Here is a 26,019-nt window from a genome sequence, read left to right as displayed (position 1 = left end):
GTCCAGGAATTGCAACTAACGCAAAATGCTGCAGCAAGAATGCTGGTAGGGGACAGCAGGCCACAAACGTACTGCTCTTAATTTACTTCTACACTGGTTGCCAACTGTTTTCTGGGCCCAATTCCAGCAGCTTACCCAGATGTTTAAAGTCCTAAATGGCCTGGGACCAAAATACCTGCAAGAACATATTCTTCTATATCAATCTGTCCATGGTTTAATACCAGCAGATGGAAGCTATCTTAGTGATCTCTATGCAGGATGTGGAAGACCAGAGAAAGGCCTTTTCAGTGGTGGCTCCTTTCATGTGGAACTCTCCCCCTACTGAGAGGTGTGTGTAGAATATTAGGTGGCTGATTAATATGCACCCTTTTCAGTGGATGTTTGAAGGAGATCGGCTGAATGGATTAGTTGCTGCTGAAGTTGACAAACCACTATTTAGTAAGTTGTTGTGTTGTGTACTTTAAGGACAGTGTTAGTTTATAGAGATTCTTTTTATTTTACTTTACTTCGTTGTAAACTGCTCATGTGGCTTGCGCAAACAGTGGCATGTACAGAATATATACCACTTTAAAATGTATTATATAGATGGAATTGAATTTCAGATATTCTCACAGGGAATTCCTTAAGGAATACCATACCTAATCTCTGCCAGGTGGTAGCAAGATTCCAGGGGGTTCTGTGTTTCTGTTGGGAATTCAGGCACATCGGAAACTGAAGTGTTTTTAAGATATTTGGTTCATATACACCTGAGTCTAGGTGAAGGAAGTGAGTTCAGGAGGGGCTTGCTCCCGGCAGCAGCATGGCGTTGCAGTTCAAGGCATCCTCCACACTATTCCTGTGCCTTTCTGTCCTAGCCTGCCAAGATGGTTCTACCCCATATAGCCTCTGCTTAGTCTCTCCTTTCTCTTTCCCAAGAACATCTGCTAAGCCGTCCTTCCCCTTTTCCAAACCTGTTTTTAAAAAGGGATACACTTTGCTCTGACATCATGCCCCCCATCACCTTGGTAACCTCCCAAATCTCCTGTCTTTGTCCGTTCCTCGAAGCGGGGTGGGGGGATACAGGGTTTTTGTTTTTGTGTTTGTTTTGCATTGCCAGTGGCCCTCAGTGGCTCAGTACCTGGCTCCTCTTTGCTTCTTAATGGCTCTGCACTTAGCCAGCCTTGCCAGACTGGCATGCATATGCTAACCCAGGAATTTCTTGTCTGACAGTTAATATTTGGGATATGAAGGGGAAATATACCGTATTTTTTGCTCTATAAGACTCACTTTTTCCCTCCTAAAAAGTAAGGGGAAATGTGTGTGCGTCTTATGGAGCGAATGCAGGCTGTGCAGCTATCCCAGAAGCCAGAACAGCAAGAGGGATCACTGCTTTTGCTGCACAGTGATCCCTCTTGATGTTCTGGCTTCTGAGATTCAGAATATTTTTTTTCTTGTTTTCCTCCTCCAAAAACTAGGTGCGCCTTATGGTCTGGTGCGTCTTATAGAGCGAAAAATACGGTAATCTAAATACCATTGTTCATTAAATTCTACCATTCACAGACTCTAGCAGTTATGTGTGCCCTTGCACCAATAAACTCTGTTACCCCTAATCTGTAACAAGCAAATGTTCGCCACAAATGGAGAATCACAAAGTCTCTAGATTGCAATTCAGCCCCGTTCCTGTATATCAGGGATACAGCATGTTTGGTCCTGCAGATGTTGTTGGACTCCAACTCCCATCAGCCCCAGCAAACACGGACGGGGGCGAGAGATGATGGGAGTTGGAACTCCATCTACATCTGAAGAGCGACAGATTTCTTATCCCTGATTTAGGATACTAGAAAGACATAAAGAGTGATGGTGTTCCTCTTGTATACCACAAATAGGGTGGGGGTTAAACAAGGGCTTATTGCGAAAATATAAATGTTTGGCCACACAACGTTCGACCAAGGATGATGCAGGCTTCCGTGCTTATTTAAGCAAGCATGTTCTAGCTATCAATCCCCAATAACATTTCGCTATTAACCAAGCCAGCCCGGAGAAAAAGCTAGTATCCTCATTGATGGCCATAACATTACTTTTAATGGCTGGCTTCAATGAGCTCAATGTCTAGGCATCCAGCTTTTAGCTCTTCAATAGATTCTCTTTGTGGCAATAAGCAAGTTTGTCCTCTGTGACATATCCCTAAAATGTTGAGCCTAGCGCTCTAAAGCATTGCCGTTCGATGCACCTCTTCGCCCCTGACTTGTGGAAATTGAAGAATTGATTTTGGTGTCTTCCCTGTAATTTGTTGTATTGGATTATTGTTTGGGGGTGATGAGTGGGGTCTTCAATGTTTATCATTGTTTTAATAGCATTGTGCTTTTTATATACTGCAACCTTTCCTGTGAAATTCTGGTGAAAGGTGTGTAAGAAATATGAGAGATCAGAACTGTTAAGTTGTGGGCAAACATAGCAGACGACACAGTGATTTCTCCAAAGCAGCTCTTTATTTGTAAGCTGGACAGAACTGAACAGCAAACAGCTCAGCCGGCCTGCTTTTATAGGCAGCCGGCTGTCGACAATGTAGCAACAACAACCCAGGGTTTCCCGCCTAAAATAACTGACGTGGACCTGAGTGAAAACTACATACACAATACTCCTGGTGGCCAGGGCGAGAACTTCAGTACATAACAAGAACAAACTAAGAATAAGAACAATTTTATTTCAGATACTTATGAAAATCGTAATCAGTAAAGTACCATTTACATAGGTACCCTTTCTAGAGAGCTATATTGAAAATGGTTGCAAAAGAAGAGGATAACTAGGAGTTATGTATATGGAGGGCACTATTGTAATAGTGTATTTACTCCTCTGTCCTTTAGTTCTCTTGAATGTTAAAATATTGTCTTCAAGGATAATGCTACATGATTTTACGCAGAAATCAAGCTAACATTTGCTGTCAGATCCTACACTCGGTTCAGGTGATTGCACAGTTGTGGGATGCTTATTTGTAAGGAATCATCATGTCAGCTTTGAACTCTCCTCCCTAAACCCTAAGTGTTTTTCCATGGAGGGAATCCATAACTTGTGAAACATCCAAGAGCCTAGACCAGGGGGCCAGCGCCGATCACGCAGCAGGCCGGAGGGCGGGGGAGCCCATACGCGTGCGCACACACTATTTCCGGCGCACTTCCAAGTTGGAGGAGCACCGGAAATAGCTTGTGCACGTGCCTCCTCCGACCTAGATGTGCACCGGAAATAACGCTTGCACATGCGCACAAGCTATTTCTGGTTCTCCTCTGACCTGGAAGTGGGCAGCCGTGCTGTGCCGGTAAGAGCGGGCGGTGGGGGTCACCGCAGGCCGGATAAATGAGTCCCTCGGGCCTTATCTGGCCCACGGGCCTTAGTTTGGGGACCCCTGGCCTAGACCTATCACACACTTTGCGATCCTAAGCAACCTAGGAAAATTCGAAATATTTACTATTCTGCTTATATCCCACCTTTTCTCCACGGAGTTCAATGTGCTGCATATGGTACCCTTTTAATCCTCACAACAACCGTGTGAGGTAGGCCAGGCTGAGAGACAGTAACTGGCCTGGGGTCACCTGCTGAGCTTCATGGCTGAATGAGGATTTGAACCCTGGTCTCCTAGATCCTAGTACAGTGGTGCCTCGCAAGACAAAAAGAATCCGTTCCGCCAGTCTCTTTGTCTTGCGGTTTTTTTCCGTCTTGCGAAGCAAGCCCATTAGCGGATTAGCGCTATTAGCGGTTTAGCGGCTATTAGCGGCTATTAAAGGCTTAAGGGATTAGCGGATTAGCTGCTAAAAGGCTATTAGCGGCTTAGATCAGCTGATAAGCGGCTTAGATCAGCTGTTAGGCGGCTTAGCCATCAGCTGTCAAGCGGCTTAGCTAACAGCTGTTAAGCGGCTTAGGGGCTTGGGGAAAAGGGGGGGAGGGGGGGAAACCCCAGGAATCGCAAGACATTTTCGTCTTGCGAAGCAAGCCCATAGCAAATTCGTTTTGCGAAGCACCTCCAAAACGGAAAACCCTTTCGTCTAGCGGGTTTTCAGTCTTGCGAGGCATTCGTCTTGCGGGGCACCACTGTAGTCCAACACACTAACTGCTATACCACACTGGTAACATACTGTTTTTAGTTTCCAGGTGCAGCTTGAATATTGTCACTGCTGTCGCAAAGGCAGGCAAAAGTTTGATCTGGGAACCTTTCTTCCCTAAAGGATAACAGATTATTGCAATTCCAACCTGGACTTTAGGACTTTAGGCTCCTGGGGCAAGAAAAAAAAAAGCTTTTCAGTTAAATAAAACACATGCTATTAAATAAAACAAGGTGATTATTTTGCTGCAAAAGTAATTATTGAATCAAATTGCTGTCTTCAAGGCAGCCTGTAAACCCAGCAGTTTCTCTCCATGCATCATTTCCCTCCCCTCCCCATTACGAATTTGCATACGGCTCAGGGGTTTTTTAAAAAAACATTTCTTGCCTGACCAGCTCTAAAGTGAAGATAACAAGAGGCAGCTGCTAACCGTCTGAAGCCATCTAAGATCACACTTATTCAAAACAGCCCTGTTCCAATCTTAAGTGCATCCTTAACAATGGAAGCAAAATTGACAATAGTACCGTGTAAAATGGAAAAGCTGGCCTCCAGCTTCATAATAGATAGTATTTAGGAGAAAAGAATGAAAACAAAATTAAAAGGATGTGCAGCTCTCATTCCCATGAGGTTTAGTGTGGAGTGGTTTCTTTTTCTTTTGCACACATCCGAGGGCCTAGTTCTAACTGAGGTGATAACCTGTCAGGATTGTTGTGCCTCGGACAGGAGGAGGTGTGAATTCAGGAACTCATCTATCCTCCCCCACATTAAAATGATGTGCTAATGTACATTTATTTATTTAATTTATGAGCCACTTCCCACAGGGACAGTCGGAAAAGACTTCACCACAAAATCACCACAAAAATGGGGGCAGAACAGCAGAATAAGATAGTGACGAGAACTAATGCATATTGATGCCCAAATGCATGGGAGAACAAAAATGTTGCCTGGTTCTGGGAAGGTGTCGATGCTGGCCCCAATTGTGTTTCCCTGGGTAGAAACCCACATTTTGTAATTTACCACCTTGGTAAGAATTAGACATGCATTTCACATTGGTTGGCTAGATAGATAGATGATGATAGATAGATAGATAGATAGATAGATAGATAGATAGACAGACTGATTGATTGATTGATGAACATTGTATACCACCCTTTATCCGAAGGCCACAGGGTGGCTTACAGTATAAAAGCACAAAATACATAAGAAAAACAATAAATAATAATAATACCCCACAAAACATTTAAAAAACCGTAGATTGTTTAATCAGCCCAAGGGCTGGGAATTGGACAATAAAATGGAGCAATAAATCATCTCCATTGTCAGCATGTTGTTTAAACAAATTTTGGGTATGTTATTGCTCTCCTTTGTTTGGCAAATATACCTGTACACTTGAATAAGTTGCCAGAAGTATGATAAGTGAGGATTTTTCAGCTGATCTTGTAAGGCATTTGCACTGCCAAGTCCCACTAAGATTTCCATTTATTGTCAAAGATCCAAAAGGCCTCCTTGAGACCATGTGAGTAGTACTGATGGGCTGAATTACTTGCTCAAAGACAGTCTGTGCTTGGGACTTTGCAAAGGTGCCCTTCCCCTAGGAGAGGATGGGAAGCCTCTGGGGTATTGGCTGAATGTACGGTTGTGGAAGCCCATGAGTATTTGTAATTTTGATGTTTTCTCTGACCTTAGACCCATCTGGTTAATTGGAGTAAATCTAAGATACATCTATTTAATCCAGATGTTCCAGTGTAGATGGGTACCCAAACTTTTGGCGCCCAGTAGCACATCTGGGAAATCTAAGAAGCTGTCATGAGTACCCCAAATTATCCATTTCACATCAGAAAAACTGGCTATGCTTTCAATGCTCCCCCCACAAAAAGGCAAAACCTTTGCAAAAAACAACAACACAAATATAACACAGATTTTAAAACGAGCAACCACTACTACCAAACAACCCAAAAACATTTTCACTGAGATACAGCATAATGTAGTTGTTAGAGTGTTTGGTATTGCATGTTGTGGAGGATAATTTTTAGTTTGTTTTAATCCTAGGGCTGAAAGACTGAGAGGACTAGTTACATTTGCCCTTGTGTAAAAAAAAAAAGGTTGAGTGATCGGGGAGGGAAATGAAAAGGTCTTGTGCATTGTGATGCAGTGATAATCAATTAAGAGTTACATCATACTTGCGGATTACGAACAGAACGGAGCAATGGGGACTGAGCTGATTATATGTGCGCTGCCGGGATCTTAAAATGGATTCAGCTGGCAAGTTGTGCAAATAAGGAAATAAGCACAATTGCCTCCAACCATGGGATTTTTACTTTTTTTTAGGGTATTCATAAACTCCTTTACCAAGATTGAATTTATCTGCCTTGGGCAAGGAAACAATTAACGATATTTGTATAGTATAGTCCAGCCTTGAATAATTCATAGCCCAGTTAACTGCCCCTGGCAGAAATTTGAAGATCCCTAAATCAAACGGCTGCACACAGTCTACTCCCCGCCCCAGGCTGTGGCTGATAGGGAAGAATACAATTGCACATCCATTTGGCAAATCATACATTGGAGTATCTGTGGGTCTTCTGACAGCGTTGGAAGTCATTTGGGCGTGAGAGATGTAGGGTTTACATTGTTGTCAAAGGAGTCCTCTTGGGAAATTGGGTGCTTCTTCTGCCAGAGGCGTCCTCAGTTGCCACTCTACTTCTTGCCTGCCTTTTCACCTTCATTCGGATCCGGCCAGATCACTTCAGGGAAAGGGCAGTGCCCTTTGTCTCCTTCAAGCTGCCCTGTTGCAGCCATTAGCCCATAGGTCCTTTTTTGCAATACAAATGAAGACTGATCCATTTATTTAATACGTGTATCCTGATGTAGACAGTTTGCTTTCATATGAAGCTGTGAAAGAAACTAGATTGTAAAGCTGTGGTTTGTGAGGAGGGAGGGGAGCGAGAATGTGTTAGGGCAAGGTGCAAAACATGCACTCTGCCCCCCCCCAGCCCCGCTTTTATGTCGTAGTCGACCAGTGCAACAACTCTGTATTTTTTCCATCCTCAGGCTTTATTAAGCATGGGAACTTGCAGTGCCATAGGTTTGTGCCTTTATTTGCATTTACTTACATGTTGGCCTGTAGACCAGCCTTTCTCAGTCTGGTGTATTCCAAATGTTAAGAATGTTGAAGCTCCAGGGGAAGGATTCCAAACTGATAATCAATAAATAAAATAAAACAATCTGGCAATGCTACCCCATTTCTACGCGGGCCTGTATGTAGTGGTTTCTTTGTCTAAGGCTAGTTCATAGTTGCAACCTGCATTCTAGAAATCCATCAGTCCTCTTACGCTTGGGTCCCTAATTCATCGCCAATGTAATACACTTGGAAAACTCAGAGTTAGTCAGTGGAAACAGATTGGTTGTCTTCAGTAAAACCTAATACAAACTGAAAACATTGGCCTACTAGAATCTTTCATGGCTGATTGGCCACATCCAATCTGTTGAGAGGTTTCAGCAGTGGGGGAAACCAAACCTGAAATTGCTTTTGTTTTGTCTAGAAGAGTATCACCAAAAAGTAAATCTATTTTTTAAAATGTTACGTGTACCTTTATTTTATTTTATCTTAGGTTTACAGTCTGAGATCCACATACGCTTGGTGGATCTTCATATTATCTTGGCAAATCCTTTATGAGATATTAAAATACACCCACAGCAATAGCACCCACAACAATGTACTTCGAGTGGCTGGGTTTCTTTTCCCATGTTGGGAGGGTAGCAACTGCAGAAACAAAAATCTCAAAGTCTACAAATGAAATACAAAATATAAACCTATTACCACAAAACCATTATGGAGGTGATCCAAAGGATATAGTATCTCTCACATATATATCTTATCCGAAACTTAAATTATGAATTCTAATCAGTTGTTCACAGTAGATGAAGACTCTAGCCATCACCTTATCACCACTTCTGCACTAAAATCCTGTAGCTGTGCTTCTCCTCGTATCAAACATGTGTTATCAAATCCTTAGGACTTACCTGATTAGATCCTGTAAATATTGATAAAATAAACAACTCTGGAGTTAAAATCTATCTGTACTTTTATAATTTCAACATGAACGAAAATTCAGTACTTCTTAACAAGCTGGGTAGTTATAATAATTGTTGACTTGGAAAGTAGACATTGTTTCTAGTGCAAGTTGGCACTGCGTTGTGGTATGGTGTTAGGAGTGTGTCTGCCTTCATTTCAGCCAGTTTTCTTAGAGTTCTCTCCTTGTCAGAATGCAAAAGGTGCCTGAACCTAACATTTGAAGATCAGACCCATTTTTAAGTAGTTGTTTCTTCTATAAGCCCCTGTTGTACTTGTCACCCAAATGATAGCCTGTTTTCCAGAGAAAAATCTTGACCATGGTGGGGTTGTTTTAAAAGGTAGGTCAAAAAGAGGGCATCCTATCATGCTTATTTCATACGGATTCAAAGTACAACAATGATCTTCGGACGATTTCTTTATGTCAGTAGCAGTGGGACATGAGCCACGCAAGATGCTGTTCATTTTTTTATGGACAAAGCAGAAAGGCTACTGTGCCTGAGAAGTAACAGAAGTGCATAGCTCAGGATTACTGAATGGAACAATATTTTCCAGATGTTTGGCATGTCTGTTCAGCTGGGTTCAGCTCTCTCTTTTCATGTAGCCAAGAAGAAGAAAATCTAGCTTTCAAGTTTTGTGGTACAAGAACAGGATATTAAAAGATTCTCGGGAAGAGAAGATGTACATTCCAATAATTTTATTACAGATTGTGTCTGCCATGATCATTGCATGTATCTTTTCAAAGTACTGAGAATTCTTTGTTTCCAGGGCTCTTTGGTTGTAACAGGTTTGAAGCATCTTTAAAGATGTAATTTAAATATGCCGCTTCAGAGGGTCACCACGGGGGTCAAAGTATATTTGAAGGTATTGGAGGGTACATACTCAGAGTAGGTCCATTGGCATCATTGGAGTTCCATCAGTTGTGAGCAACGTATTCTACTCTGAGCATGACTTAGGCAGATACTGCCTGTTGTCTGTGTGGATGAAGATGGTCTAGAGTTAGACTGTAGCATTGCTCAGGCCAATGAGCAAGCCTCACCTAGAAGCATGTATGGGCAAGGGGAGGTGCAGGGGAAAAAACACCTGACCCATTCTGACCTCATGTTGAGGCTTCCTGGTTCAGTTGGAGGGTCTCCCGCTAACTTCTCCAGAGAAGTTGTGAACTGCTCTGAGATCTACGGGTATAGGGCAGTATTCAAATTTAATAATAAATAAATAAATAGAAGTGTGATGATGTGCAAGCTGACACTCCACCCTCCCAGTACACACTTGAGACATCATTCAGATTGCAGACTACTGCAGCTTTGACAGGTATTTGCATTTTGATTCCTTGGCATGTCTAGTAATTCAAGCAGACTGCAGCATATCAAGAGCCAAGCATGGTGCATCGCTCAGTGAGGAGATCATGCTTTGCATGCAGAACCTGCCAGGCCCAATCCCCAGGCTCTCCAGTTAAAAGGATCTCAGATAGCAGTGCTAGAGAAAAGGCTTCTGCTCAAGTCCTTGGAGAGTGACTGCCTGTCAGGACAGTACTGAGCTAGATGGACACAATGGTCTGAGTCCGTATAGGGTAGCTCCATATGTGATTTGCCTCTGTCCCGGTCCATGACTCCAGGTAACAAGCAAGTGTTAAGAGCTATATAGGCTGCTACAGAGAGATGTTTTGCTGCCTGGTGTGCTATTAATCCTTTTCTTAACTAAAGGGTCAGACATTCTCAGATTAAACTATCGCTAAGCAGATCTTGATGATACTATAGTCAATAATTTGCATAGTGATGGAGCCTCCAACTGCACATTAACAAGATAAGTAGGTTGTAGAAATGCCATTGTGGTATGTTGTGTCCATAATCCATAGCTAGGAACATCCTTCAAGTCATTTATGGGCCATGATGGTATCACTCATCCATGTTATAAGGAGGAATCTCAGCGTATATCACCTGAAGATATAATGATTCTGGAAGAAGCTGTGTTAAGAACAGTTAATGCAGTGCATTCTGATACAAAACTAAATGTCTAGCACACTGGCTAATGTTCAGTTATGAACAAAGATGTCTAATGTTATGTGATTTATTCTTAAGTGGGTGAAAGATTAAACAGTGCAAGGATACCTTATGCCAAACTTCCAAAAGAACTGAATATTATGACCTGCTTAAAATATGTTGATGTTGCACAAAAGAAGCAATAGAGAGCTCCATATTAAATAGTGTTCTTGTTATAATTACAGAAAGGACAGAAAAGGAATAAGGTTGTGGGGAGGGGGAGAAAATGTTGGTGTATGTTGCTTATTTCCATCTTCTAAAACTGCAGTTATCCAGAAAGTCTGTGATCCTGCGTCATGTAGACTTGCATGTATATGTTTATACTTAAGACTGTGACCTAAAGAATTGGGTTGCCTGATGTCTTCATAACCTAAACCCAACGAATAAGTAGCTTGGGTCTAAGATTCAGCAAGAAGGTTTTTAAAAAATAATTTGTGGACATACACTTGCAGTATAAATTCCATCCAGCTCCAATTGCTTGCTTCTTTTTAGTAAACAATTGCTGATCTGGAAGGCGATTGTGTGCTACTGTGCCACCGATTGACACAGATCTTATTTCGCTAATGAAGTTTGCATATCCGTTGTTGTAAAAGATTGATATTGAATCTGAAGCCCACTCAAGCATCCCCTCCATCTCTGCAAATGTCACTGACGGTGTCAGTTTGTCGCACGAAATTTTAGAAAGTAGGTCAATTTACTCTACATGGATCTTAGTTTTTCACAAAAAGTCAGAGAGATTGAGCTAGTAAAATTGGGGTGGGGGAGTTCTGAGAAGAGCATATACTTATTATCACAGTTACTTTCATCTACCGCATCCAGTGTTATTTGTTGAAAGTGGTCTACAAACAACCTTGTGCCCTTCATCGGTTTTAGTGAGGTGAGAATAGCCTATTGAGTCTCTGCATTATTACAGAGAAGAGTTTCATTAGTCTCACCATTTCAATCCAATTCTGAGAGTGCTAAAAGCTGTGGTTGACCTTTCTCTGAGGGCTATTAGGCACAATCCAATCAAAGTTAGACATTTAAATCACATTGATTTCAGTGGGAGAGTTAAACGTATCCTTACCTGTCCCATTGAAATGACTGTTTATGGATTGTGTCCTATCATTAATTATTTCAGCAATGTAGACCAATTTGAATGCAACTGAACGTACTGTTCTGCTTGGAGCAACAGCCACAGCAGTATGGAGGAGAGACTTCAGTGGCACCCTGGACAGCTCCAATGGCTCTGGCAAGAAATTCTGTAGCAGCAGAGCTCAAATGTTGTTTCCGCAGCTGTCATGGTTAGGCTAAGCCTTAAACAAGAGCCTATATCGGAAAGAGCCCAGATTCCTAAACTGAGGAATCATGTGCAAAATCTGTACTTACTCCAAAGACACACTTCATGATCCATCTTCTTCCCCTAGCCGCTATTGCCTACCCAAAAACCTTTATAGGTTCTTGGCATATCGTGGAAAGGGTCTTCCTTCCTGATGTGGCTGCTCCCTCTGAAGTTTCCTCCTCTAGCCAGAGCTTGCTAGTGGCACATAGATAGACTCTTTCTATCTGATATACATCTCAGGTTATCTCCTGTAGGCCCACAGTGGTCTTGAGTTCCAACACGGTAATTCCTTTTACTCTTCCAGTGGGTATAAACTGGCAAATCTAGGTAAATTTGCAGCCCCAAGAAACACTTTCACATCTTTTTGAACAGAAAGAGCATGAAACAGAACCTGTTGTTAGCAGTTGATACCACAGCCCACAACTATTTCATAACGGTGAAGAACTGTAATTGATGCTAGAGTAGGGTCAGATGAAGAAGCAAAAAAGATAATGGCAAAGAGCTGATATGCTGAAGCAGCTTTTTAAAAACAGTTTTATGCATAGTGCTATATATTTTATTGAGATTGTGCTCCATATTAAAATATGCACTCATTTATTACCAGCTAGCCATTAATTGGAAAATACTACCTTATGAAATGTACTGAGTAAATTTTAAACTCAGAAAAAGTGTATGTATTAGCAAAATTTGTACCTGGGATTGTTGTAAATTTAAGAAGATGAAGCACTGTTCTTTCTCTTAATACAGTGTGAGGTGTGTTTGTGTATGTGTGTATACTCCATATATATACTCATATACTCCATTTTCCTATAACCACTTCAGGACAAGAACAAATTCCATGTAAGAAACCTAAATAAATGCTTATGCAGGAGTTGATGAGAACAGTGCTATCTCTGAATGTGCTTTTGAACCAACAGATACATTTTTGGCCTTTGAACCTGGTGACTACCTAGGTGCACATTCCAATTTAACCATTAATTCATTAACTTGACCACATCTTGAGCTTGAAGGTCCCATTAATAGTGTGTGTGTGGTAGCTAGATGAAAAGTGCTGGGGGGCATGAATGTTTTGAATGCCTAACATCAGGAGAAAGCAAGCCAGCAGTAAATCCCATGAAGGAAGTAAGAGTTTCTTTATTAGAAAAAATAGGATCTCCTCTTGCCCCTATGAAGTCAATATGGAGCTGAAGGTCCCCTCCTCCCCACAGGATTCCATCTTCAGACTTCTTTCCCAAGCAAAAAGACTGTACCTGCTCCTCCTGCTTCATGCCTCTTCTGGTTCTGGGACACCAGGAGGGAGGGGAGCTTGTCACAGCAGGAGGGTGGGGGAGACCCTCATGCCTCTTAACCTCCCAGCCTCCCTCCTCTCCTACTTCAGCTTCCTCCTCTGATTCTGGGCTTCAATCTGCCACAGACTCTCCCTGCTCACTAAACCCTGCTACCTCTTCAGCTTCTGTCCCCTCCTCCTCCCAGTCTGCTCCCTCTTCTCCCTCTGACCATTCATCTTCATTCCCCCACCAATCCCCTGGCTCTGCGCCTTCTTCCCTTGGGGGTTCCCCCAGCTGGTTCCTACCACCTGCATCCAACCAGTCCATGACATCCATGTTGAATTCATTGTGTGAAATGGACGCCACAAGCAGAGTCCAGCTTTTGACACAGCAGCACTACAAACACAGGAAAAAAACATTGAGGGAATGTACGTAACCCGTCCACCAAAAAACAGTGGCCAACATTTATAGGATTTCCCCTGCCTAGAAAGTACATATAGTGTCATGCTTCTGATCCGTAGAGTGGAACTCTCTCCCAGGTTTCTCTCAATAATAGATGTGAGCGAGATTTATGAAGCCTATTGCACCTGTGTAGTAACTGTGTTTTGTACTGCAGCCTTAATAAGGTGAACTTTCTGTGACACTTTGCCTCTAGGAAGCCTTTACTGGATTTCTGTTGATGTGTTCTCGGATATCTCTCTCAGCTTAAGGAGAGAAGCAGCATTTATCCTTGCATTCAAAACACTGACGATGTTGCCCTTTTCTGGTGTGGATAGTTCAGAGGGGTTTTTATAGAAACCCATCCACTGTAGCAAAACTCCCTATTGCCTCAGCAGGCACCATATAATTAACGTAACCTTCTTAAAAACTGTGTTGGGCGGGGTGAGAAATGCACATAGCAACTGTGATCTGAAGTGTGTTTTTGAAGCTATAATTGCAGCCCATTGAGGAATTGAGCACAAGCAACTGGTAGCAGGTGGTTGTGTGGACATGATGCACTAGCTGCTTTTAAAGTTTGTCAGTGATGGGTTTTATTATAGAAGTCAGGCTGAGTAGCAATTCTCACAGCACTATTCCCAGCTGGTGGAGAAAGATTTTTATTATTATTATTCTCTGCACAGTTTCTGTCCCACTAATGCAGCTCAGCCCAGACATTATCCCACATTTTCCCAATGGTTTATTTTATTCAATGCAGCGGTGGGAAAACAACTCAGGGACATGGTTTGTTTAATGTATAATAGCCCCATAGTGCTCATTCTTTAAATAAAATTGGGCTTTCTTTAATTACATTTGTCTGTAGAGAGGGCAAAGTGGTTGAATATGTTTCACTTCTAAAAAACAGGACAAGTGAACAGAAGCTTGTGCTGTGAGTCGTCTGGGGTTACTTTCCTTTCCCTCCACAACTGCTTTCCTCAACGCAACCAAGCCATTTTGAGAGGCTGGGTTCAGAAGGCCCAAACGCTTACTTATGACATCATATCCCACAATGCACTCTGCCTTTCTCAGCAGCTTTTTCTAGACAAGTCAGGTCTGGTGCATGCTGCTGTGTTTCCACAAAAACCCTACATCAGAGCAAGTGGCTCTCTTATCGCTTAACCTTTAATCCACAGAGACATTTGCACCAAATGTTTCCCAATTCCCAAATGATTGAATTGTTCAATTTGTTCCTTCTGGTTTAGCATATCTCTAGTCTATTGCAGTTAAACACAATTGCAAACTACAGTTTTCTCTGCACTTACCACTTAGTTATAGCAACCAAACATTGTAATGAAAAGCAGATGTGCCGCACTTTGTTCCAAATAAGAAGAGAAATAAATAGAAATCAGATTGCAGGGCAAGCTGGAGAAGCTTTAGGCTGCCCTCCCAACCCCACTTGCATGGGAGTAAGCTCCGTTGAATTAAATTGGGCTTACTTCTGAGTAGACATGCTTAGGATCACACTGTTAAGGTAGGAGGAGGCCAGGAGAAAGGACATATGGCTATGGAGGATTTTAGAACCCTTGCAAGTTAGCCTGAAGTATTTGCAAAGCTATTTTAAGTACATGAGCCATGTTTCCCTGCAATTTAGGGTGGCTGAGGTTTTATGCTTCATTATTGGTTCAATTAAACTCAAACTATTTATTTCTGGTACTCCCATTATGGAGGAGGAAATGGAAGGGATTCAGAGCCATGCAACAAGCTAGAGGTAAAACAACCAAGTAGTTGGTTGTAAAACAACCAAGAAGTAAAGCTATGCTTTAGCTGATTGGGTTTATTTTTCATTCTACTTCTTTCTCTTCACTCCTTCCCCTTCCACCCTCCAAAATGAGAGTGATGCAATTATATAGTTGGTTTTACTTCTGCTAGCACATAGCCTCCATAGCAATAATAATAATGCTTGATAATTCTATGAATTAGGCAGGATTGTTAGTCCCACAATACCAACTGCTTTTCATGGTCAGGAGAACATGAACATTCAGATAGCAATAAAGACCAGTCTTGAAACAAGTCTGAATACTTTGATTTTAAATCCTGCAAGGTTGCAAGTACTAAGAGGGTATTCTCTGCGATAGCCCCGAAACTTTTGAATGCTCTTTCAAACAGAGAGCAACCTGGAGACAATGCTGCTGCCAACTTGGTGTCTGGAAATTAAGATGTGTGTGTTTTAAAGTAAAAACAAATAGTTCAGTCCTATGCACATTTACTCTGAATCACATAAGTGTAACTAGGATTGCACCCTAAAGCTGCAAACCTGAGCATACTTTCTTGGGAGTAAGTCCCATGGAACTAGGTTGGACTTGCTTCTGGAGTAATCATGCATAGGTTGTAACTAATCCTAGGACTGTAAGCTCTCATTCTGGCATGGTGGCTTCATTGGGTTAGATTTGTGAGAGGTGCCAACAACAGAAGCTTGCCTGAAAGTTATGCTCTTGAGACTGTCACTGCCTGCTAGTGCCTACTTAGATGTGTCTGCTGAGAAAAAGGGCTGCTCTGCTTGTTCTTTTAAGTAGCTTAGCAGGGAAGAAGGCAAAGCACAGAGCCTCTGGGGAGAGGTTTTCTTCCCCTCCCCCCTAATAAGGTTGCATACACACCACACATTTAAAGCGCACCCATCCCAAGAATCATGGGAACTGCAGTTTACTCAGTTCCCATGATTTAGGGCAGGGGGATGGTGTGCTGAAAGCATTTGGTACTTGAAATATTTGCAGGGGTCTTAAAGGTATGATTCCCCCCTACTATGGGCATAGCCAGGATTTATGTTAGGGGGGCAGGTAGCCAGAATTTTTGTTGTGGGGGTGGGTACCCACCTGTCGTCATCTATCTGGCTCTCTCTAGCAGATTTGGATTGAAATGTCTCAACAACAGTTGTTTTAAATTACTTTCTTTTGAGCCCAAGTGCTCTGAAAAATCTGTCAAAATCTTTCTACGATTGGTACTTTAAGTTAAGTATTTTTATTTACTTACTTGATTTTGTGGGCAGCTGCCCCCACTGCCTGCGCCCATGCCCCCTACCCACCCATTAATTTTGGCCCTGCTTTTCTAGTGCTTCCATTTTATTTTCCTATTTAAGGCCACAATCCTAAACCCACTTACTTTCGGCTAAGCCCCATTGAATTCTGTAGAAGAAGAGGACAAGAGTTGGGATAACTCTGTTACTATTTCAGAGCCTTTGTGGCCCTTTAATCTTGTACCATCCTTTTCCTTTCACTCCTCCCTGTTTTATTTAAAGACTACTGGTAAAAATATTGTCTCAAAAAAATACTTGCCATGCTGATCTGGAGGAGGAAGTATCTTTCAGATGTGTGGGATCACCTTCCTGGATTATCTGCAAATGCTTGTTGAAAGGTGTTATACAAAGGGCAAGTGTTACTATTAATACCTGCCTTTGTCAGCACAATGTGATCTTGTCTTAAAACAGAACTTTTCTCTCTGGCAAAGGGGGGAAGGTTGTCCATCTGCTTTACTGACATAGGCTCCTTTCACTGTTTCAAAACGCAGCTGAAGAAGTGGAGAGACTGGCAGCCATGCGCTCGGACTCGCTTGTTCCAGGGACACACACCCCTCCGATTAGGAGACGGAGCAAATTCGCCAATCTAGGAAGAATTTTCAAGCCATGGAAGTGGCGGAAGAAGAAGAGTGAAAAGTTCAAGCACACCTCAGCAGGTAATTTTGGCCCTTCTCTCAATGGTGGGTGATGCTTTGCTATTAAGAGCAAATAAGGAAATCAGAATCTGTCCGCTAGTATGATTATTACAAAGCAGTCAAAGACTTGTTGTTGTTGTTGTTGTTGTTGTTGTTGTTGTTGTTGTTGTTTATTAAATTAGTCTACCACCCTATACCAGCAGGTCTCAGGATGGTTCACAGGATAAAATCACAATATAGAAACACAAAATACATAATCAAAATAAAAACAACCCAATAACTCTCTCCCCCCCCCCAAATTTAAAAGGGGGATTGGATGTCAATCAACCAAAGACCTGGTTAAAGTGGAATCATTTTGCCTGGTGCCTAAAGGTGTACAATGAAGGTGCCTTGAGAACCTCCTTGGGGAGAGCATTCCACAAACAGGGAGCCACAGCAGAAAAGGCCTGTTCTCATGTTGCCACCCTCTAGACCTCTTGTGGAGGAGGCCCACAAAGAAGGGCCTCAGAAGATAATCTCAGGGTCCGGGTAGGTTTATATAGAAAGAGGCGGTCTTTGGGATACTGCAGTCCTGAGCTGTTAATGGCATGTGCATGCTGTGGTTTTTTAAATGGATCTGTAGTGCTCAACCTATCCCCAGGTGATGCATGTGCCCACAGACCAATCCTTCAGTTGACCACATTATAGGTGGAATGTGCACAGGTGCCTCACAGTCAGTAATTCCCTATAATACATTTATTTGAGTTTTTAAAAAAACAATAATTAAAAGTTTATTGGCGTAAACACATACAGAATACTATAAAAATTATGGATATGACAAATAAAAATAAATGTATACGTATAAAAAGAAAACACAGAAAACTCTGTTTTATTTGTTAAATTTATTAAATTTCTATAGCACCCTTCATCCGATGATCCCAGGGCGGTTTACAATGTCAAAAGCACAAAAATGCACAACATAGTAACAAACAATAACAATAACACACACACACATAGTTTGAAAGGCCATTTTTATGTAGGTATGTAAAAGTCAGGTGGTTTCAGAAACAAAATGAGGCCACACCAAAATAGAACAGTGGCAGGCTGCTACATATTTGTGTGGCATCCTAGGTACACAGAAATATATATTTTTTGGATGGAATGAAAATGGCAATCCAGGAAGCAACCCCAAACTGCCTGTTGGAAGGTTGTTTGCTTACAGAATTTTGATGGCAGCCGTGGAAAGGTTTAAGCAAAAAGGAAGTCAGGCAGTCAAGTCAACCGATCAAGGGGGCTTCCAGACATGGATAACTTAGTAGTATGCAATCATAGCTGTTGTGCTTTAAACTAGAATTGCAACTCTGCTTTCAGACTTCTAACACTATGGAGCAAAGTAGCCCCCCTCTTTCCCTAGCCCCACATATTGGAGGGGTGTAGTTTTCGTTGGGCGCACTTTGTGTGGGTTAGATATCTCCCTCCCCCAGCTGCAGCTTGGGGCAGAGGGAGGCAATGCCATATGGAAAAAAGGGGTTAAGACAGTTTGTTCACATAGTCCACTAGACGCTGCTTGGAGGCCTCATATGAATACTAGCCTCTGTGTTTGGTCACATGTCTGATGTATTTATATCACTGCTCTTTCATTAATATCTACTGACTGCATGGAACTTGGGGGTTAATTATACTTTTTTGTTTCATGGCATGTAAGATTCCACTGGCTTTGTTACTTTTACCCCTCCACTTTATTTGGATTCAAAATCTATTGTTGTCAAAGAGATGCAGCCGTGCAAAAAAGCAAATTAGATCCCCTTCATGTTCTGTATAAGTCATCCTTGTAAATCTCCCATAAGACTTGTCCCACACACTTCAGGTAGCCAGTTCATACAGCTGTATTGTAAACACCTGTGGCAGAAAAGCACTCAAAAGAATCTGCATGGTTTTCTTAGTGAATGTAGAAGAAAGGGTAGGATGCTTTTTCAAACTGTGCATGATAACAGGTCAGGGCTGAGTTGGTATCTGATATCTCAAAGCTCAATACAGTGAGCCCTTTAATTTCCAAAGTAAATCAAAAGCAACCCCAGGAGGTGCTGTAATGAGAGCTCACACGTATTTATGGCTAATCCTTCTGTGTACTGATAAATGCATTTTAGAAAAATATAATTCCCATCAGTATCCTGGGGAAAATACAGTTCCGTTTCCCCCACTTTGAAGAGGCTTAAATTAGAGGGTGGTGATAAATAAACATAGCCTATGGGCTCAAGCAGAAGGTTCAAGTGTATTTGATGCTCAGAGCTGGTGCAGTGTATTGCACTTTTGTATCTCATCCATAGTTACCGCGGGAAGACAAAGCCCAAAAAAGCTAAGCTTCGTAGTGTCCGGTATCGTATGGTTCTTACTATGACAACAACTCGGTTTATATTAAGTTCTACCCAAAGGGAAGCTTCCTAAGAGGTATATAAAAAATTATTATAGGTAATTGTAACTTGCTCTGGGAGCCTTTTCTCAGCTGAGGAGTGAGGCAGAATACTTTAAATGAATTCAAGCTAGACTATGCAAACTAGATGATGCCTGATGGGACACCACTGACAGAAATGGTGAAGAAAGATATGCAAAGCTGCTGTGTGATTCTCAGCTGAGCAGGAGGTAAGACCTACATTGGCTCCCAGTATGTTTCCGAGCACAATTCAAAGTGTTGGTGCTGACCTTTACAGCCCTAAATGGCCTCGGTCCAGTATATTTGAAGGAGCGTCTCCACCCCCATCGTTCTACCTGCACACTGAGGTCCAGCACCGAGGGCATTTTGGCGGTTCCCTCACTGCGAGAAGCCAGAGGGCCTTCTCAGTAGTGGTGCCCTCCCTGTGGAATGCCCTCCCACCAGATGTCAAAGAGAACAACTACCAGACTTTTAGAAGACATCTGAAAGCAGCCCTGTTTAGGGAAGCTTTTAATGTTTGATGTATTACAGTATTTTAATATTTTGTTGAAAGCCAACCAGAGTGGCTGCGGAAGCCGAGCCAGATGGGTGGGGTATAAATAATATATTATTATTATTATTATTATTATTATTATTATTATTATTATTATTATTTATTACTACTACTATTACTATTACTATTACTATTGTTATTACTATTGAAATCCCACCTATAAGGCTTGCTTAAGAGTGATTTGCCCATCACAACCCTATGCTACCCTTTATTGGAAAATAATATTGTCTATTACAAGGTTGCTGATAGTGCATCATGTGGGAGGTAGGGGCTTGTCACATTTGGTACTATGACTTCACAGTAGTTAGCTCAAGCCACTTCAATTGCCACTCCAATCTTAGAATTGGAAAGGGACCGCCATCTACTCCAACCCCCTGCAATGCAGGAATCTCGGCTAACCAAATAGATCCATAGGACCTTTAAAAAAAGAAAGGTAAAGGACCCCTGACAGTTAAGTCCAGTCACGAACAACTCCGGGGTTGCGGCGCTCATCTCGCTTTACTGGCCGAGGGAGCCGCCGTTTGTCCGCAGACATTTTTTCCGGGTCATGTGGCCAGTATGACTAAGCTGCTTCTGGCGAAACCAGGGCAGCGCACGGAAACGCCGTTTACCTTCCCGCCGGAGCGGTACCTATTTATCTACTTGCACTTTGACATGCTTTCGAACTGCTAGGTTGGCAGGAGCAGGGACCGAGCAACGGGAGCTCATCCCGTCGTGGGGATTTGAACCGCCAACCTTCAGATCAGCAAGCCTTAGGCTCAGTGGTTTACACGACAGCGCCACCCGCGTCCCCAAATGACAAATTGTAAATGATAAATTGTAAATGCAGTCTTGAATAGGAATCGGATGAAAAATCTAGGCCTGGAGTTTCATAAATTTAGAGATGCTCTCTATCTGGAAAGCAAATATTTAATATTAGCAGCATTTTACCTGAAGTCAAAGGCAGCCAGCAGCGCAATTCAAATATGTCCTGAGGAAAGGTTTGCAAGGTACACTGAAGTTAAACAGTTTATTATCTAGAACGTCATCTTTTCTAAAAACCATTAAAACTTTAATTAACATGAGGCCCTGGAAGCCCTAGGCAACCCCTGTTCAGGCAGATAACAATGTGACAGCCATAATTATTGCAAAAACTTCTAAATGACCAGATTGTATCTCAATAGGGATGGTCTATTTTACTTGATAAGGATTCATAAATGACCAGATCTTATCGGTTTAGTAAAGGGATAGTCTACTTTGCTTGATAACAATAGCTTATAAGTTGTGTAAAGGAAGCCAGCATGATGCCATCCGTACTCTAGAGAGATTGTCAATGTTATTTTCTGCCACGTTGTGTTGAAATGTCTCATTTTTTTCCAGAGAAAGTGCTGACCTTCCCTTAGCTTTTGGGTAAAGGTAAAGGTAAAGGGACCCCTGACCATTAGGTCCAGTCATGACCGACTCTGGGGTTGCGTCGCTCATCTTGCTTTATTGGCCAAGGGAGCCGGCGTACAGCTTCTGGGTCATGTGGCCAGCATGACTAAGCCGCTTCTGGTGAACCAGAGCAGCGCACAGAAACGCCGTTTGCCTTCCCGCCGGAGTGGTACCTATTTATCTACTTGCACTTTGACGTGCTTTTGAACTGCTAGGATGGCAGGAGCTGGGACCGAACAACGGGAGCTCACCCCGTCGCGGGGATTCGAACCGCCGACCTTCTGATCGGCAAGTCCTAGGCTCTGTGGTTTAACCCACAGCACCACCCGCGTCCCTTATTTGGATAATGATCAACAAATCCCCCCAACCAGTCTGCACCATGTAGAGATTAGGGGAACAGGAAGGAGACAAAGTGGAAACCACTAGCAGTGAAGTTGTCACCTGATGCATAATTATTCTCCACCCCTGTTCTAACCATATGGAAGCAAAATAAAAAGTGTATATTTAGACATGATCTGATGAGCTGCTGTGTTGATTAGCCCCTACAAGCAAAGGATGACTTTGAACTGAAGTTGCCTCTAATGACTGGAAGAGAGGGATTTATAAGCTTGTAAATCCCAGTTTACACCTCACCAGCCACTGGGTGATCTTAGGCAAGCTGCTGTCTCACAACTTTAGCCCCTGCCTTGTGTGTATTATAGGGATAATAATGCTGGATTGCTTTACAGGATTTTGGACTGCTGGAATGATATATTTCAAATGCTTTGTGCACTTAGGAAAATCTTTGTATAATATTAGGCAATTTCCATGGTTGAGTTCTGTCTAAGGATGGGGGAAGAGTTCATTTGGTCTGCATTTCACAGTGGAATAAATTGATCTGATACTCCCAAGCTCACTTGTGGATCAAAATGCATTTTGCAATGTGTTTTCTGCACACAGTATACATTTTATGTAAAAGAGAAGCACTAAGGGTGGTATTAATGGGACGCGGGTGGCGCTGTGGTCTAAACCACAGAGCCTGGGGCTTGCCAATCAGAAGTTTGGCAGTTCGAATCCCCACAATGGGGTGAGTTCCCGTTGTTTAGTCCCAGCTCCTGCCCACCTAGCACTTCAAAAGCACCCGGTGCAAGTAGATAAATAGGTACCGCTCCAGCAGGAAGGTATACGGCATTTCCGTGCCCTGCTCTGGTTCGCCAAAAGCGGCTTAGTCATGTTGGCCACATGACCCGGAAACTGTCTGTGGACAAACGCTGGCTCCCTCGGCCTATAGAGCGAGATGAGCGTGCAACCCCAGAGTCGTCCGCGACTGGACCTAACGGTCAGGGGTGCCTTTACCTATAAGAGTGGTATTAAATGTTGTGCTCTTCCAGTTGTTTCATATGGTTGTCAAGCAGAGGCTTGACAACCATATGTCAGGAGTGCTCTGATGGTGTTTCCTGCTTGGCAGGGGGTTGGACTCGATGGCCCTTGTGGTCTCTTCCAACTCTATGATTCTATGATCTGTGCAATTATTCCTGCTTGCTAGATGAAATGATACCCCCTCTCCTTCTGTGCACTGTTCTAATGGTTCTCCCAGCCTCCCCAATCCAATTCCAGGGGTGTTGGTGGTAGGGAAGGAAAGGGGAGTAAGCTCTGCTGCAAACACAGAAGTCTTTGTACAGGGCTTCTTCTGATGGGGCTGGTTAACTGAATCCTGGTGTGTATTTTACTGGTGAATGCATTGAAAAGTGCATATGTTATGTAAAAAAGTGCTAATTATTGGAAGAGTGCATACTAAATGTGTACAATGAGACACAATGGCAAGCAATGGGACTCCAGTGTCAGAGACGACCTATAGAGGATGGAATTAGGTGCTCAGCACATTCCCAGTTTTGCCATGTACAGGGTTAACTCACTGCAATTGGGCAAGGAAATTGGAATTAAGACACCAAACCCTATTTCAGGGCTGGGGAGACTGTGGGCCTACAGACATTACTGAACTACAACTCCCTTGAGCCCTAGCAAGCATGGCTAATAGCCAGGGGTTATAGAAACTGCAGTTTAGCACTATCTGGAGGGCCAAATGTTCTTCACATCTGCCCTATTTGGTCCCTTGATTTCAGCCACATACACCCAAGCTGAGTTCTAAACTACAGTGGTGGAAAAACCCTAAGCAAGGTAGTCAGTAATGCTACCAAAATTTATCAATTGTCATCAGTGTTGCTTTTACTTCTGGCCCATGCTGCTGAAGAGGATAGCATCTTCTAAAGCAAGATACAGTTCTACCCATCCCTGTACAACAAGTCCAGCCTATTCTTCTATTCCCTATTCTACTAACCTGTTAAAAGTATGAGAAGCCCTGTCTTCCTCCAACATTTGTGAGCACTACCGCTTGTTCAAGCAAAGTCCAAGACCTGACCCCAAAAATATTTATGGGTGATCTAGAACCAGCAAAACCTTCCTGCAAGAATTCGGGGTGGGGTGGGAGTGGAGTGGAGTGGTCGGGTATTTTGAGAGCAGTTCATTCTTCTTCTTAAGCCCATGCCTCAGAGAAAAGAAAATGCAGGATATGACCCCAGGTTTTTAGACTTGCTGATGGGGACACATGTGCTTTTCACAACATACATAGTAATAAGATGGGAAGAAATAACATGGGAAGTAGTTGGGAGGTACCGGTAGTTGCCCAGTGGACCCTGCCTCTGATAGCTTTAGGCCTCAATTGCCTATTTTACACAGCTGATACTTGTAGCAGTTGTCTATTTTTGCACACGAGTTGGCAAATGCAGGCTGCTGATGAATAGGAATGTTTGTGTTTCTGTGCGGCTGAATCTTTTGTGTGCCCCCTTGAAAATCTGCTGCGTAGCATATTTCGAGCCATTAAGAAGCGGGTTTTGCCTTGCTGGATTGAAAAGGCTTTTTAAGAATGTGCTAACCCCCATGCCATCACTTTAATGGCACATGGGGGGGGGGGGAGAGAATCCTTAAATGTGTCCAAGCTTACAGGAAAGGAATGTTTAATGAGGCCGTTTGGATTTTATGCTAATTACACTTCCAGCTGCTATAAAGATTATATGCAACAGCCTCAAACTTCAATTCTGTGATGTTCTGCAATGGTGTATTACTGCAAAAAGCGGGGGGGACGGGGGACGGGAACAGAATGCTGTTAATCTGTAAGGGAGGAGATGTATAAAACAGGGTTTAAAGCCTGAATAGGTAAAATAAAATAAAAATGCAACTGAGTGTTCGTATTTTCTCTCTCTGTGTGTGACTAGTAGGTTGCATCATATGTTAAAAAGAGGCTTTGCCAACAAATTTACTAATAATGAAATCCCTGGATCTGCAGGTTTACTTTCTTTAAAAATCGATTCTCATATGTAAGATGGGATTGTTATCAGCTGCAGCTGCCAAAATGTGTGGATTTTGTCAAAACAAAGTCTTTGAATCCTTTAAAGCCTTTTCGGGCATGGTGAGGCAAAACTGGCTTAATGTAAAAGTCCTGCCAATCACAAATCCATAATAGTTGGATGTTTATGAAATGCATGTCTGCAGTCGTTTACATCTTAGGTATTTTTGGTACCTATGTAGTATATGTTGGAGTTTCTGTTAGTCCTTTCTTAATCACTAACTATAACTAAGCATGTGCATATGTAACTGTACTTGATCTCAACCCTTCACATCCAGGGTGACGTGAAGCTATGTGGATAAGCAGGTGCTTTGCATTCCAAAGATTCCATGTTCAGTCCCCAGCATCTCCAACTAAGGTGGTTCAAACTCCTGAGAGCTGCCACCAAATCAGCATAGTAAACAAACTGGAGCTCACTGATCAGTGTCCGTGTCAATTTGATCCTCTGTGGATACTCTCACAGACACACATGGAATGAATGGAGCAGGGGAAAAGATATTTTTACCAGCTCTAACTGTTTCATTTATCTGAGAAAAAGTATAGTTAAACTATTTAATGAAACTAAATAAATATTGACTTAAGGAGACATTTATGATCTGTTAGAGCTGTAGAAGGGACGCGGGTGGCGCTGTGGGTAAAACCTCAGTGCCTAGGACTTGCTGATCATATGGTCGGCGGTTCGAATCCCCGCGGCGGGGTGAGCTCCCGTCTTTCGGTCCCAGCTCCTGCCCACCTAGCAGTTCAAAAGCACCCTTAAGTGCAAGTAGATAAATGGGTACCGCTTTCTAGCGGGAAGGTAAACGGCGTTTCCGTGTGCTGCACTGGTGCAGGCTCGCCAGAGCAGCTTCGTCACGCTGGCCACGTGACCCGGAAGTGTCTCCAGACAGCGTTGGCCCCCGGGCTCTTAAGTGAGATGGGCGCACAACCCTAGAGTCGGACACAACTGGCCCGTACGGGCAGGGGTACCTTTAGAGCTGTAGAAAATGCAACCAACTTCTAGTAGCCTTCTTTAAGAACCCCCCTCCAAAAAAATCAGGGCCGTTTTGGAAAGCTCCGTCTGCCATCTTGATTCAAAATGGCACCCAAATGTATCCAAACTTCGACAAAAACCTGCTCCTTGATACTTGGGAACCATCATGCAAAATTTGGTTACAATATCACATAGCTATATAAACAACCTTCCAAAATATTTAGTAGTTTAGAATTTTTAATTTTTTTTATCTTATGCTGGGATTCTCCCCACCGCCCATTTAAAGACCTAAAAAAATGTTAATATCATTAATGATAACAAATGCCCCTCAAACTTCCTTCACTGCGAAAACCCATTGCTCTTGCTTTGCAAAGCAGTCCTGCATTACTGTGAAGGTTC

General features: G+C 42.7%; 1 protein-coding gene across 6 annotated transcripts in view; it reads left to right on the top strand.

Moving 5' to 3' along the window:
- Positions 1-26,019, top strand: part of PHACTR1 (phosphatase and actin regulator 1) — a 242,258-nt gene that overhangs the window by 138,241 nt on the left and 77,998 nt on the right. For all 6 annotated transcript variants that reach the window (XM_083449478.1, XM_083449475.1, XM_083449479.1 and 3 more), the window contains one exon: positions 16,749-16,913. In XM_083449478.1, coding sequence (XP_083305604.1) covers positions 16,749-16,913 — 165 coding nt within the window. The remainder of the gene's footprint in view (positions 1-16,748; positions 16,914-26,019) is intronic.

Source organism: Podarcis tiliguerta (genome assembly GCF_965153285.1).
Source record: "Podarcis tiliguerta genome assembly, chromosome: 7".
Taxonomy (NCBI): Eukaryota; Metazoa; Chordata; class Lepidosauria; order Squamata; family Lacertidae; genus Podarcis; species Podarcis tiliguerta.
This window is presented reverse-complemented; position numbering and strand designations above follow the sequence as displayed.